This window comes from Aspergillus sclerotioniger (assembly GCF_003184525.1).
Source record: "Aspergillus sclerotioniger CBS 115572 chromosome Unknown BO94scaffold_6, whole genome shotgun sequence".
Lineage (NCBI taxonomy): Eukaryota > Fungi > Ascomycota > Eurotiomycetes > Eurotiales > Aspergillaceae > Aspergillus > Aspergillus sclerotioniger.
This window is the reverse complement of record NW_020290996.1, coordinates 431,894-447,322: the sequence shown is the minus strand read 5'-3', so window position 1 is coordinate 447,322 and position 15,429 is coordinate 431,894. Positions and strand designations below refer to the sequence as shown.

At 51.4% G+C, this 15,429-nt stretch overlaps 4 protein-coding genes across 4 annotated transcripts; 3 read left to right on the top strand and 1 right to left on the bottom strand.

The window, feature by feature from the left end:
• Positions 1 to 1,074: 1,074 nt before the first annotated feature.
• BO94DRAFT_582891 (peroxiredoxin) lies at positions 1,075 to 1,995 on the bottom strand (the record flags this gene model as incomplete). The annotated part of the gene is made up of 5 exons (XM_025615509.1): positions 1,075 to 1,108; positions 1,167 to 1,419; positions 1,476 to 1,728; positions 1,799 to 1,907; positions 1,976 to 1,995. 5 exons carry the CDS (start codon positions 1,993 to 1,995, stop codon positions 1,075 to 1,077), a joined length of 669 nt encoding a protein of 222 aa, XP_025470265.1.
• Positions 1,996 to 4,841: 2,846 nt separating this feature from the next.
• On the top strand, positions 4,842 to 6,671 carry BO94DRAFT_344909 (AT DNA binding protein). The gene is made up of 6 exons (XM_025607065.1): positions 4,842 to 5,036; positions 5,267 to 5,402; positions 5,530 to 5,781; positions 5,834 to 5,851; positions 5,901 to 6,017; positions 6,079 to 6,671. Exons 1-6 carry the CDS (start codon positions 4,959 to 4,961, stop codon positions 6,399 to 6,401), a joined length of 924 nt encoding a protein of 307 aa, XP_025470264.1. The 5' UTR covers positions 4,842 to 4,958; the 3' UTR covers positions 6,402 to 6,671.
• Positions 6,672 to 7,341: 670 nt separating this feature from the next.
• Positions 7,342 to 8,956, top strand: BO94DRAFT_459693 (aldehyde dehydrogenase family protein; the record flags this gene model as incomplete). The annotated part of the gene is made up of 3 exons (XM_025607850.1): positions 7,342 to 7,469; positions 7,522 to 7,721; positions 7,776 to 8,956. 3 exons carry the CDS (start codon positions 7,342 to 7,344, stop codon positions 8,954 to 8,956), a joined length of 1,509 nt encoding a protein of 502 aa, XP_025470263.1.
• Positions 8,957 to 13,861: 4,905 nt separating this feature from the next.
• On the top strand, positions 13,862 to 15,308 carry BO94DRAFT_486660 (SMP-30/gluconolactonase/LRE family protein). Its single transcript, XM_025609014.1, has 4 exons — positions 13,862 to 13,989; positions 14,084 to 14,244; positions 14,326 to 14,472; positions 14,544 to 15,308. Exons 1-4 carry the CDS (start codon positions 13,951 to 13,953, stop codon positions 15,130 to 15,132), a joined length of 936 nt encoding a protein of 311 aa, XP_025470262.1. The 5' UTR covers positions 13,862 to 13,950; the 3' UTR covers positions 15,133 to 15,308.
• The last annotated feature ends 121 nt before the right edge of the window (positions 15,309 to 15,429 follow it).

Genomic DNA, 15,429 nt, shown 5'->3' with positions numbered 1-15,429 from the left:
GACCAGAGCAATGCAACCAAATACATCACACTGAGTGGACCTTTCCTTGAAGGGTGAAGACTACTAGATAGTACCGACCATGTCGCCGTAACCACTACCTAGATACCACGACCGAAGTGTAATCTGTGAGGGTCAGGTAGATAGGTATCCAGCCAATAGATACCTACTACCTATGATCCCAACCCGAAAGGCCAACTAATCCCTGTGACAGATCATATCCAAGGGCTTTATCGGAGTTAGACGATTTTCCCGCAATTGAGAGGTTCTCCCTCTCGGGCTAATACCTACGTACTAATTATAACACAGGCGAGACTATTAGATAGCAACCTATCTACACCGAGAACTATGGTCGTTGTGGAGCCAGTTGATATATATCAAGCCGACAGGCCCGAACCTCTTGCTTGTTATTGGATAGGTGATAATAAAGCCTACTTGAGTATGGTGGGTATGATAAGTCTGTTTAGTCTCGGTCCGATCTCGGTAAGAATAGTAGAGGGGGGGCTGTACTATATATCAACATTAGGAATGGGAGAGTAGTGGGCATGAAGGTTTGAGATGCTGGGGGTGTATGTAGCCTTCTACCGCTTATGATCATCTCCGACTAATAGGCTGATGACAATGGAACACGATTCATCTAAGAGGTGGATTTGGGCAGATGTGTCACCTGGCCTGTCTCGCCCTTAATAACTACCAATGGTGTGGCGTGTGTTCCCATGCAGATGGTACATCAGGTACATATTGCCACCCGACTGGGCCAGACTGCGGATCATATTACCAGCTACTACTGTGTGGGCTGCGATGCAGGAACCAAAACAACCAGGCACTGTTCCTGCGTTAGGATCACCATCATGCAGCAGCATTCCGCTCCCGGAAAATCTAGATGGTCTTTTGCCATACTGTTCAGGTATTCAAATATTCAATTTGTTTTGTCATGAGGTATCAAATTATTACACATCAAGCCATAACTTTCATACCGTCTCTCTATCAACCCCATCATGAGATTAGTTCATGAGTGGTTCACTACGCCTCCGTGGAGGTTTAGATGAAGTCGATCGAGTCAGACAGTGTCATAATTTACTCCTTCTTGAGGTTGGTGAAACGCAGGTAACTAGAGCATTATGTCAGTACTCACATAACATCTGCATTTCGCGATCAGGACAACTTACGGCTTGACGATGCGGACATCGCCGAACTTCTTCTGAGCATCCTCGGTGGAGACGGGGGGAGGGATGACAACATCGTCACCAGGGAGCCAGTTGATGGGGCAAGTGACACCGTGCTTGTCAGTAGTCTGCAGAGCATCGACAACACGGAGGACCTCGGCGGTGTTACGACCAGTAGAGGCGGGGTAGGACATGATCAAACGGATCTTCTTGCTGGGGTCGATGATGAAGACGGAGCGGATGGTGAGAGCCATGCCTGAATTATGTTAGTCGGGAACTCATGGGTCTGTCTACGAAGCAGGAATGGCGTACCCTTGGAGTCAACGTTGGTGGTGTCCTGGTAGTCCACCATGTCGTACAAGTAGGCGATCTTGCGGTCGGGGTCGGAGATAATGGGGAAGGTAAGGTTGGAGCCGTTGACCTCGTTGATGTCCTTGATCCAGGCGTGGTGGGACTCAGTGCCGTTGGCACTCAGACCGATGAGCTTGACGCCACGAGCAGTGAACTCAGGCTCGAGCTTGGCGAAGGCACCAAGCTCGGTGGTGCAGATGGGAGTGAAATCATCCTATACCAATTAAAGGAGATGTTAGCGTTCATTCTGTGTGCTTGTATCCATGACGGTGGTGGTAACTAACAGGGTGAGAGAAGAGGATAGCCCAGCTGTCGCCGATGAAGTCGTGGAAAGTGATAGGACCGTTGGAGGTGTCGGTCTCGAAGTTGGGGGCAACAGAGCCAAGGCGGAGACTGAAGAACCGGATGTTAGAATTGGATTGGATAACCTGAGAAGGACAGGGAGTGGTCATAGTACTTACGGAGCACGTTCCTGAGCCATTGTGAAAGTGAGGGGGGGTATAGAGCGGTGGGTATGAACTTTTGTTAGGGTGGTGTTGGAAAAAAGGATGGATGGGAAGTAAGGGAAGATGATGCGGAGGAGGAGGTCGGAAGTACTAAATATACCCCAGGGAGCCCCGAGGTCGCAATGGAATGATGGATGGGGATGGACTCTGGAGGACAGCATTCACCACAGCTCGAATGCCCCTCCAAGGCTCCAACCTCCAGCCAGGCCCGGATGGGCGATCGCGATCACGCAATCTGCCACCGCCCAGGAGGCAGAATGGCGGTGATTGGATCCACATGAGCTCATTGAGGGTGGGATGTTTAGTGTCATCCGCATTGGGAACAGCCCCTCCCCCGTGCCGGCCTCAGGCCGTCAGCTCGGAAGAGCATCCAAGGGAACCCAAGGGACGAACCATGACCTTATCACACTACCGTCCTCTAGTTCCGGCACTGTGCCTAAGCTAAAAGGGGCACCGTGCGAGGCCTTTGGGTCATGCTCCTGCATTTTTTCATCTCCTGTCAACATTCTATATCCAGCGCACACTGGACTACCACATACTCAACTCGCTGTCGGAAAATCATCAACTACGGCGAACCCATCTGCTGATTTCGATCGGTTTCCAGCGTCTGGAATTGGTTCTCACCCGAGATCTATCGGCCGACTGCCTCACGAGAAAATGGCTCGGCGGATGATCGTATGCGTTGGAGCCAATGGTGACCTGGCATGATGGCGCAATTGTGCACGTCGTCCTTCCCATCTTTCTGGCGGTTTTTGATCCAGTATCTAGGTACGCTACTATGGTAGTCAAAGCCGGAGGAAAAAAGCAACTACTGTGAAAAGAACATCCCTTGGGAAGGTCGCCGTCACTACTTTTCATACATCATCCCCTGAGGTCCCCGAGAAGCCCTTTTCCGGTATGTTTAGTATTAATGACCCAGATTGACCCGCTCCTTTGCAAGGTTCCATCGAGAGAGGAGGCACAAGGTAAAGAGCTGGCCGCGGAACTATGATATATTCCAGAGAGACACTGCCATTATCCGACCATCTATAATCGGCTTGGAGTGATGCAGCATCTTCCGGATCCAGCATATCCGATACACGAACATGCTCCTTACGATGCAACGGTTTTTTGTGGATATATAGGGGATATTCTGCCTTGCAACGAAATCCGTCCCAAAGCGAGTGTACATATGTTCCATGTTCAATACACATCTCCGTCCCCGCGGGAGGCGGATCTACTGTCGTTTGGAAGTTCGAGGTTGAATGACCTAACCAAATCGTGATATAGGCCAATGACGCTACGTCCGTTTGGCCTTCCAACATATGTAACTAGCTTCGTGAATTGGAAGCCTACCATCATCGCCGCTGTACACCACTTGGAGAACTCACTGGCATTCACAGTATCAAAGACCCTCGGTACATCCTACCAAGGAACCGATCAATGACAAATGAGGGTGTGGTTATGTGGCAATCATTCCATGCGCGCTCAGTGGTACTGGTCAGTTCAGTCTAAGGCATCAGAGGATACTATATATAGTATCAGCACCACACTGAATCCCGCTGAGATCAATATTGGCATCATGCAAGTGAAATGCCAATTATTCTACTAGGCCTCGGGTCGATCAGCTCTCGATCGATGCTCACAGAACTGGCCCTCGGCCGTGAAAAATAAAACAGACGATATTTCAATGATGAAACTCAACGAGGATTCGTATGCTAAAATCCCAAGAAAGAATTTCTCGACAACTTCGCGTCAGACTGGTTCCAGCAGATTGTGGTCGATCATTAGAGGAGAAAATCGCTCTGACAACCAAGTTCATCGGATCGCTCAACTTGACACGATACAAAGCAGGGGCTGATACGGCGAAAAATGGGTTCTGCTCACTGTCTCTTAGGCTGCAGCTGGCTGTTTACTACCTATCCATATCAGGTATCAGAGCCACCGAGGTGGAATGTATGAAAGAGATACCCAAAATGCACGATTCTGCTCGGATTCTGTTCGACGATTGACCACTAAGTCATTGCATGAATAAGACAACCAGTGAGTATTGGAATGCGGAAAGGCAAACATTGACTTGCAGCAAATACTTCTATCTTATTATGCTCGAGCTGAAACCAAGGCCTGTCTCAGTCGGGCCTTCTCTGTGGACCGAGACCTAGATCCGGAGATCACCGTGGCCAATTACCACTGTGCTGCAGACTTGTTAACCGGACTTAGCAAAGAGGAGGCTGGATGAACGGGATAAATATTGAGATAGTGTCTAATAGTAGGTGATGTAGCAGGTGGTACAGGTTCAAGCTAGGCAGAATCCCGATCCTAAGTGGTCTACACTGTACACCGAGGGCTGATATGCTCACGGGGCACTGATTTCAAAATGGCGAGTGAGGAAAACCCCATCCTACTCGCATTTCCTGGTTTTCTGGCCGGGCCTGAGCCTGAAGGCCTGGTACCTGACAAGTACCTGAACCCGCGACACGTCCGTGCCACGTGACCAGGCGGATCGCCCAAGGGGATCCACTGCGCGTCCCGACGAGCTTGACCCGTCCACTCGTCCACTCGTCCCCGGGCGCAAAGAGCTTCACCTGTCTTGCTTGGTTTATTATGATTCTTGCCCAAGCCAGTTCCATTTAGTCGCTCCTTTCTGTTGCAGAGGAGATTTCTGGTCTATCCTAGGTTTGTTTCTGTGACCAACATTCATAGCACTTCCTCTATGCAAGTGCTACTAAATATTACCGACTGACTGACTGGCTGGCTGGCTCACTTCTAGGCGCGTCTGGATCCTCGTGTCTCAACTGCTCCAGCGCTTCCCCGCATCCTCGCTCCTGACTGGCTGGTCCCTTTGTTTGGTCATCTCCTCTTGTCCCTTTTTGACCTCGATTTGATCTTTGCTTCCGTCTCCCCAACTTCCGTGGATCTTATCGCAAGATATCCATCCCCCATCAACTATCCACCAACCATGCCACCCCAAAGAAAACGCAAGTTGGAGAGCGCGTCAATCGCTGAGGAATCCGGCTCTCCTGCTGCGAAGAGAGTGGTAGGCTATTTTTTATTTACAAGTTCGTGGATACCCGTGAGGTAGCGCGTCCTGGCACCAACCAGTCGGCCGTCCAATACGCGATCGCCGCCCAATGGCTGTTCATGGTGTTTTCGCCGTATCCCTTCCCAAAGGATAGAAAGGATCGACGCTACATCGTCAACACGAACGGGGAACGATCTGTCTCTTGACTTTCTTAATCATGCCAAGCTAATCTCTCTCTTCAGCAGGCCGCTCCCGAGACTCCTGCTACCGCAGAGAAGAGGAAGAGGGGTCGCCCAAGGAAGTACCCTGAGGGTAGCACTCCCAAGCGTCCTGACGGCCCCAAAAGAGGCCGTGGCCGTCCTCGTAAAGACCCGAATGCCCGTCAGTACACTCTTCTCATATTCTTTGTCCGACGTGTCGACCACACTACGAGTTCCTTCATTCTCCGCCGCTCTGTAGACGGTATATTCGATATGGGATTGGTGCAAAATCGATTGACACATACTAGCTACTCCCTCCAATCCTACAACTCCCAAGGAAGGCAGACGGCCCGTCGGCAGACCGAGGAAGACCCCAGTCCAGAATGGAACCAACTCTACACCGTCCAAGGCCAAAACAGAGACAGCTGATGCCAAATCCTCGGACGAGCGCTCATACTGGCTAATGAAGGCTGAGCCAGATTCACGGATGGAGAAGGGTGTTGATGTCAAATTCTCCATCGATGACTTGCGGGAGCGCAAGGAGCCCGAGCCTTGGGACGGTACGTTTTCTCCAGGAAATAACATGTTTGACATCTGCTAACCTCCTACTAGGTGTGCGTAACCCTGTTGGTAAGTGAACTCACTAGTAATAGACTAGCACCCCGGCTCACAGACCCAGCGCAAAAACACATGCGGGAGATGAAGAAGGGCGACTATGCCTTCTTTTACCACTCCAACTGCAAAGTCCCCGGTATTGCGGGTATAATGGAGATTGTGCAAGAACACTCTCCTGATGGTGAGTCATAACACAAGCCCCTAACGTACACAGTATGGTCACTAACATGGCGCATATCTAGAATCGGCCTTCGATCCCGCCCACCCATACTACGATGAGAAGTCGAAGCGCGATGACCCCAAGTGGCAGGTGGTCCATGTGGAGTTCCAGCGCAAGTTCAAGAGCCTCGTTACCTTGAACGAGCTCAAGTCACATGCCAGCGCCGGAGGTCCCCTTGAGAACCTACAAGTGCTCAAGCAGTCACGACTGAGCGTGACGCCTGTCAGTGCCACCGAATGGGGGTACATTATGGGACTCGCAGAGGGGAACGAGCTCCAGGCTGAGGCAGCCGAAGCCTCGACTGATGACAGTGCTGGAGGCGACGAGCCTGGATCCAGCGAGTAAAGGATAAAGCGATTTTCATTGTAGCGACTCTGGGATGACTTACTCTTGTGGAAATTCGATACGCATGGTTATTTCTGTACAATCAAGGGATTTTTTTTTGGTGCTTCTGATGAACGCATTTAGCGCATGCTCTGCGCACGATCTGATGCATACAATCGAGCAAGGTGCCAGGGGGAGCAGCTCACGCTGTAGTTCGATCAAAGGGCCAGTGCCCTTTGTCCGGTGCAGGCTTCCCTTGTCCACGATTATGTATGCTATCCCGACCGATCAATGTAGTTGTAGTGGATGGCGTGGTGTGGGTTCAATCGATGGGGCACGGTAGGCGGAGGACGTGGCGAGGTTCAGGGCGCAGCAGCCAGCTGGAGGAGTCGGAAGGGCGATGATTGGGGATCAGGATGCAGCTGCATGCACGCGAGAGGAGAGATGCTGCACCGGCCGGATCAGGGAAAAAAGTGCGGAGGAGCTGCGGATGGAGTTAGGTTGAGATGAACGGCTCGGGGTGGACGGAGGAACGGGGTTCGGACTTCTGAGCCTAATTCCATGGCAGTGGCGACTGGCGAGACATCGGGGAGTGAGAATGGAAGTGAGTTCCGCGTCGGGGGGAAAGGTGAAGAAAAAGATCGAGAAGAGCAGGTGTATGCGAAGAGGGGCCGCCGCACGGGGACAACGCCTCCCATTCGCCCTCCGGTTATCGCTGGCGGGGAAGCTTCACGGCAATCCATCCGTAATCGCCATGCGCTAATAATCACTGTCTCATCCATTGATTATCTATCAGTCAGTCAGGTCCCTCTTCGCCATAAAATCTTCCGCCACCTCAATGCCTCTTCTCTCCCCCACTCCCCTCCTTTCTCTTCCCCTCCGAGTCCCCCTGCGTCTGCGTGGCCTGCCTCTGTCCCGCCTCCCAGCTGCCCCTCGTCGATTTTATACCTCTCCACTCACCATGACCAATCTTTCCGTGCAGTTGACGGCTCCGAACGGGCGCTCGTACGCTCAGCCCGTGGGTCTCTTCATCAACAACGAGTTTGTCCCCTCCAAGTCGGGTGAGAAGTTCGCCAGCATCAACCCTTCGTAAGTGGATCCAAGTCCGGGCATCACATGGATCGGTCCTGACCAGCTCCAGCAATGAAGAGGAAATCGTCTCGGTCTATGCGGCGGGTGAAGAGGATGTTGACACTGCTGTCAAGGCTGCCCGTAAAGCGTTCAACGACCCCTCATGGAAGCTGCTGCCTCCCACTGAGCGGGGCGTCCTGATGCAGAAGCTGGCCGACCTGATCGAGCAGCACCGGGAGACGCTGGCCACGATCGAGACTTGGGACAATGGTAGGAAGCCTTCAAGTGATTCCTGGTTTCTCGTCATCCACTGACCCTCTCCAGGCAAGCCGTACTCCGTTTCCCTGAACGACGACCTGGGTGAGGTCATCAACACCCTCCGGTACTATGCCGGATACGCCGACAAGGTGCACGGTCAGACCATCAGCACCACCCCGGCCAAGTTTGCCTACACCCTCCGCCAGCCCATCGGTGTGGTGGGTCAGATTATTCCCTGGAACTTCCCCCTGGCTATGGCGGCCTGGAAGTTGGGTCCTGCTTTGGCTTGCGGTAACACCATTGTTATGAAGCCGGCTGAGCAGACCCCTCTCAGCATCCTCTATCTCGCCAACCTCATCAAAGAGGCTGGCTTCCCGCCGGGTGTTATCAACATCCTGAACGGCCACGGAAGAGTTGCCGGTAGTGCCCTCGTGGCCCACCCCGGTGTGGACAAGATTGCGTTCACTGGATCGACGATGACTGGCCGAGAGATCATGAAGATGGCTGCCGGTACCTTGAAGAACATCACGCTGGAGACCGGTGGCAAGTCACCCCTGCTGGTCTTTGACGATGCCGACATCGAGCAGGCCGCCAAGTGGGCGCATGTGGGTATCATGTACAACCAGGGACAGGTGTGCACCGCCACCTCCCGTATCCTGGTGCACGAGTCCATCTATGACAAGTTTGTGGACCTCTTCAAGGCGGAGGTGGCCGCCACCAGCAAGGTTGGCGACCCCTTTGCGGACGACACCTTCCAGGGACCCCAGGTCACCAAGGCTCAGTACGAGCGTGTGCTCTCTTATATCGAAGCCGGCAAGTCCGAAGGCGCGACTCTGGCGGCCGGTGGCGAGCCGTTCAAGAACGTGGGTGATGGTAAGGGCTTCTTCATTGCGCCCACCGTCTTCACCAACGTCAAGGACAACATGCGTATCTACCGGGAAGAGGTCTTCGGTCCGTTTGTGGTGATTGCCAGTTTCTCGACGGAGGAGGAGGCCGTGACGCGGGCCAACGACACGACGTATGGACTGGGCGCCGCACTGTTCACCAAGGACATTGAGCGGGCGCACCGGGTTGCGTCGGATATTGAGGCGGGCATGGTCTGGATCAACAGCAGCAACGACAGCGATTTCCGGGTGCCATTTGGTGGAGTGAAGCAGAGTGGGATTGGGCGCGAGCTGGGCGAGGCCGGTTTGGAGGCGTACTCGCAGGCCAAGGCGATCCATGTCAACCTGGGAACGAAGCTGTAGGCGACACGGTTGCGTGATAGCGAATGAATTGCAACCGTGACGTGTGGGACGTGTCTGGTAGGACGAACACCAGTCTGATGAACGTTGCCTTGATGGCGGTGCATGAGCTATGTGTCTCTGCGACATTGGCTGGTGTATGCCAAGTAATCGGTGATGTATAAAAAGCCGAGTTGAAGTAATACCCAATACCCAAGTTACATTCCAAACCAAATCTCTACTATCTACCAGTACTCCGTACCCACATCTAGATACAAGAATCTACCACACCACAACCCAATAACGTTACACAACCACGACCCAAACCCAGGTAAACCCTCAAGCACGTCCATACTACATGCATACATGCATACAAACCGCAATGCAAATCTACTAACCCCTCCCTCCCTCCCTCCATACCTTTCTAATCCAACAACCCTGCAGCAATCTGCATACATACATACATACATACACGCATAGGTCACACACCCATCAAACAACTCCATCCATCCTTCCACTGTGCCAAGTACCGCCAAGCCAAAAGCATAGATACCTGATAATTCCAAATGGGATTGTAAGGCGATTGGATGGGATCAGTTGGGATGGGAATTGGGCTACTTACTTACATACATACCTACATACTTGTCTATGCTTACAGATGTGCATTCCTATGGTTTTGTGTGTGGTGTGGTGTGTTGGTGGAAGTAAGGGGTATGTATACATGTATGTAAGTAGTTAGTGGTCTTGCATATGTATGTGTGTACAACTCAGGTTGAACAAACACAAACACATACTTACATGATAGATATTGTACATATGTATGTATATACGTACATGGATGGATGGATGGATGGACAGAGTAAGTAAATGGTTGTGATGATGGTGGGAGGGGTGGTAAGGTAAGTATGAATGTGAATATATGCATGCATGCATCCTGCATGTCAACATCAATGTCCATGTCGGTAGTAGAGGGCTTACGTGCATGCAGATACTATTTACTACTTGCTTGCTTGCTTAGTATATACATCTCGTATTTGGGTTGGTGGTCATGGGTTCAGGCTAAATGCATCGTTTGTATGTAGAGAGAGACAGTGGTGAATATGTGAATGTGATATAGTATGGCTCAAGCAGGTAATCAAGTAATTAAGCAAACGAGCAAGCAAACAAACATGATCTACTCTGTTCAGTTGTTGAGGTGGGTAAATAGGTAAGTAGGTAAGGTAGTGGTTAGGTAGCTACCGCAAGATTAGGTTGGTCTAAGATACCCAACGCAACCTAAATAATCCCCTCATTTATTAGATATATTCATACTTAATGAAATGTATTTCTCTCTACCTAGATTTATTTTCCCTCCGTACATACTACATAGCCACCATAAAAAATGATGATAAATATAAGTATCTAGACTAACTATATCCAGAAACCTATGGTCGCTTCGGCCTTCTCTTTCCGTCTGTCTACTTTCTAACCTATGTATGCATCTGTGTTTGTCAGGTGGGGTGTTGTTTGGTTTGATTCACGATGTGGGGGATCCTCTTCCTCTTCCTCTTCCTCCTTCCTCCTTCTTCCTCTCCTAAGTACCTAAGTACTTACTACATACCCACACCCTACACAAAAACATCTAAAAATATAATGAATAATCCGTTCCCAACCAAGACTCAATCCCAGCTAGATAGATACCCACCCTGCATAACAACCAGACTAGATACACCACAACACACCACACCACACCACGTCTCAGATATGAATCGATTCGAAACGCGGCTTGATTGCTTGCATGCATGCATGTTTGATTGCTCGATACATATTAGATACATAGACTTAACTTGCGAGGATTGTACCGGGTTAGCCTTATGACATCTATCTAACCTCGGCAACTGCAACCCACCCAGTCTCATATAAAATGCGGAGAGGGCCAAACAAACACAACCCAATACCTAATTTTAATTCTACTAGGATTGTACATATTACTTACTGACATACGTACCGATATCAAACAGAAACAGAAACACAAATACTCATCCTTCATACCCTCAAACAAACAAACAAGCCTAATCCTAATCTCAAACCTAATATCCCTCCCACCAGTAAAGTAGTATCTACCCAAGTATCTACCAAGTATCACCCCCAAACGAAACTAATGCATGAAATCCCCAAAAAAGCCACATACATAACCACACTACCGAATCACTGCCAGCCAAGCGTCGATTATTTGTCGATTTGCTTTGCCATTGGTAGGGTACGTGCAGGTTAGGTACTAACCTAACCTAACCTACCGAGGGGAGGGCAAATCCTCCGTCCGTCAGCGGTAGCTTTTTGGCCCTGTCGCCCTGTCGTCCTGTCGGTCTGGACGGACTAGTTGCGTTGCAAACGGGAGGGAGCCAGCCAGCAAGCAAGCAGCCCATGTGTGTCTTGGTTGGAGTGTGTCGTGGCGGGTTGGGACTGGGACTGGGACTGCTTACAAGAGGTTGAAGTGTTGGCTGGTCGGGGTATAGTTTCTGTCTTGGAAGTCAGGGTCAGTTGGGTTTATGATTGAGGCTTTCAATCAACTCATGTTTATTTGATGGTTTGGTCTTGGTCTTGGTCTACTCTGTTTCGATGGTATGGATGTATGTCTTGGTATTACCATACAGAGCTGACCGGTTACCAACCATACGATACACAACCCCGTACGCAGCTGCATCCCCATGTAAGTTACATTGTCGTGCATGAAGAATCGATCATGTGAGTCTGCCTAGGCCTTGCGCGCTGCTGCTCAAATCGCACCGCCGCGCGGAGAGAACTAAATCTGGACATACTTGCATACATAAGTACATCCATCCTCATCTCGACATGCCATGCCCACCGTCAATGTGACCACTCATTTTCCAACGGTCGGGGAAATCCCCCCCTCAAGCCCGCCGCCCGCTGGCCAGTTCTCCCAGCTACCGAATGACCGACATGACACGCCGCATCCAGCCTGTGTACACCGCATTTTCACGGACACATTGCTGGATCGAGTGGTCCACCGAACGCTCGCTCGAATATCAGTCGTGTTTGCCTCCTGCAGGTACTGTCTGCCCGCCCAACGGATGCATCGCCGTTGAGCTGGCCCATTGCACTCCCCGCCTGCTACACTGGATGAACTATTAAGGTTGTATGTGGCTGCTGGCAGACTCCGTCCGTTCGTATATCTGCACCGCCGAGGACCCAATGTTGGGCCGTCCGACCGTCAATCACTGCAGCCGCCGATGGGGGCAACGCCCCCATCAACCGACGCGACCCTATTATCCTCTTTTGCCACTTTCGTGTACGATTAGCACTATGACGACGATCACCCCAGATAGATGGAGATCCAGTTCAGTCAGTGTCGTTGTTGAGGAGCCGGTGTCGGATTCTCGGTCGTCAATAGCCATGTTGCCAACTTGCTAGACCGCTCGGGGGTCACAAAGTCTTAGTCTGTGCTGCAATTCACTCAATAGGTCAGCTAGAGTAACCCGGTCTAGCCAGCAAAAGCAACGTAAGTCTGCCAAACCATAGGCGAGGATCTTGCCTAGCGCCGACCCAATCCCGAAGGAATTGGGATTTGGAAGCATCCTAGCTGCTCCTTCACAGCCTTTGCTTTTTCTCATTTTTCTTTTTCCTTTTCTTTCACCCTTTAATTTTTTTCATTATTCTTTCTCTCATTTAATCCTGTTCTCACACTATCAGTATGAGTAATCGCGACCTATTATTACTGTACTTACGTAGGTCACAAGTACAACTTACTCAGTAGGAATTCGGTGGTCAGTGCAGAGAATCTGTCGTAACGGCTGTATGTCAGAAGGCTGGCCTCCAACTGGTAGGGAATCTTCCACATCGTCCCGGAGTTTGGGACCCTGGACGGATATGCCGTGTCTGCATCCAAGGAACGCTTTAGATCCGGGACTCACATTGCTTGATCCTACTCTGTCGCGCAGCTTGCTTCAAGCCCTAAACTAATCCGCTACCGGCTGCCGCCATATTTTCCAGACGTCCGCACGCCCCAGGGAGATCCCGGGTGCATTCCTATTTGTTCGTATTATCGCCCCGTATGTGATGTTGCTCCACTGCGGTCCTTGTCTGGAACAAATGAGGCGGAACACGGGAAGCCTGCCGCACCCTGTCACTGACAGTGACAAGCAGGGCTGGCTGGCGTTATGGCGAGACTGCATTTGATTAACCTGATCAAACGGACTCAACTGTGGGGGCCTGTCTTCCTCCTCATCTTTGCTTTTCCTGGGCCCTCATTTGATAAGTTTACCACGTTTGCTGTGACGAAGCTGTTGGGCCAGGTAGCTCATACAATTCACATGACAGGTGATAGCTCCATTCGGTGGAGTCGGGCCTGACGGTGGGTTTCAATAATCGTATCCACCAAAGACCCGAGGGCCTCAATAGTGGAAAGGGCCACTGGATCGGGTGTTTGAGATACTTTCCTGGGCCGTGAGGAACACGGACATCCGATGAGGCACTATGTCTATTTATTGGCACGACGAGCGGCGACCGAGCTTCAGCTGAAACCGCAGCTGCTTTCTTGGTCCAGACTCGTAGCTAGCACCGGTGGCACCTGAGCCGGGTTACCCACTGCTGAAAGTACCGACCAATTTGGCACGGAGAACGGAGTCGTGGCCCGATGGGCTGTAGCCTGTGCCAGGCTGCCAGCCTACCTGCCAGCCAGAGTTGTCGCCCAGCTCCACTGGCCATGAGCTCCCTAACGCTAAAGGGGAAGAACCAGAAAAGTGTTCGATGAGGTTCGTGCGGGGGGACGCTGGCTTGGCAACCGAGGGTACCGCCGAAGGCTCCCCCTCTCAGACTTCCCGACTATCGATTCTTTCCCTCGGGTTGGGTTCCTCAGTACTCCCACAACGGTCGTCATCATTGCTCCATTTTCCAGGCTTCCAGTACTCATCTGGCCTTAACCGCCGTGCATATTCCTCAAATAGACTAGGATTCCTCGATCCAGCTCTGACCGCGGGTGCTCCCGATCAGATCCCGAACCTGAACCGCCTGTCATCGGAATGTCTGGATTCCCTTTCCAGAAATGGACGGTCTCTAAGGTACGGTATTTGAAATACTCCTCGGCTGAAAGGCGATCACCCTATGTGGGGTACGAATTAGGTAGCTGATCCTCACACTGGCTTCTGTATGTAGCCGTATGTCGATGTACCGGGAACCTTATTGGAAGGACCGTTTCACGACAAGGACAAGAACGAGTTCCGCTTCGTCGATATCTGGCAGCAGAAACTATACGCTCTGGATCTTGCCCAAGGTCCGGACTCCCTGAAAACCCTAGACACTCATGCGTCAATCGGGTATGTCGCTCACCCTATAGGCCCACAGGGAGGTTGTTCTGTAGGTGGCTCCAGTACTAACCCTTTCTTCGAAAAATGTAGGGTGACCGCCAATATTGCGAATGCTGGGGATTCCCGCAAGGATCAGATCGTCGTAGCCGCAAAACATGGATTCGCCCTGGTCGACCGCAACACGGGCGCGCTGTCCTATATCCGGAAGGCATGGGACGACCCGGCCAAGGATCATAGGTATGTCAAAAATCAGGATTTGTGCCGCATTTCTCGTGGGATCTGACTCATCCGGAACGTCACCAAAACAGGATGCGTTTCAACGATGGGGCAGTCGACAGCCACGGACGGTTTTGGGCTGGGGCCATGAACGATCCCAAGGTGCAAGCCCCAAGCGATGAAGGCGTACTGTTCAGGCTAGATCCAGATCTGAAACTGCACCGCATGGTTGAACAAGTGACGATTCCCAACGGGATTGGCTGGAACCCTGCGGATGACACTATGTACCTGACCGACTCTCCCACCGGGAAGATTTACGCCTTTGACTTTGATGCAAAGACCGGGGACATTAGCAACCGAAGAGTCTTCTTCGACATCGGGGAACCCAAAGAGCCCGATGGTTTTGCTATCGACGAGGAAGGCTGTATATGGAGTGCCATTTACGGTGGTGGAAGAGTGATCCGTATCTCGCCGGAAGGAAAGATCATTGGTGAAATCACGTTTCCCACCCGAAACATCACCTGCCCAACTTTCGTGGGAACGGAACTCTTCATCACGACTGCCAAGGATGATGTCAACGATGACCAGTTCCCGGACTCGATCCGGTACGGAGGACGACTCTATAGAGTCGACGTCGGCATCAGGGGCAAGCCCAAGAATGAGTTTCGATTTCAAGACTGACCGCAATGGTCAGCACAGTAGTCTAGTGGAAGTAGTCGACTAGCTTAAAGATAAGGGATTTCGACCGCTGGTCGATCACCAGCAATGGGAGACCACTCGGGGCTTCTGGTGGAGTGCCGTTCGCCTTGTATACCCATCTTGAAAGATCAACGTAGCCATGAATTTGAGGACTAAACGAGACGGCTGTTCTAGCTAAGGTGTGAACTGTCCAGGATAAGTGATGAGTCGGTTAGCCACAGGATTCGTACAGCCAGGGTGGAGCAGTTAGGTACTTCTGCGTACATCACAAAGGATGCT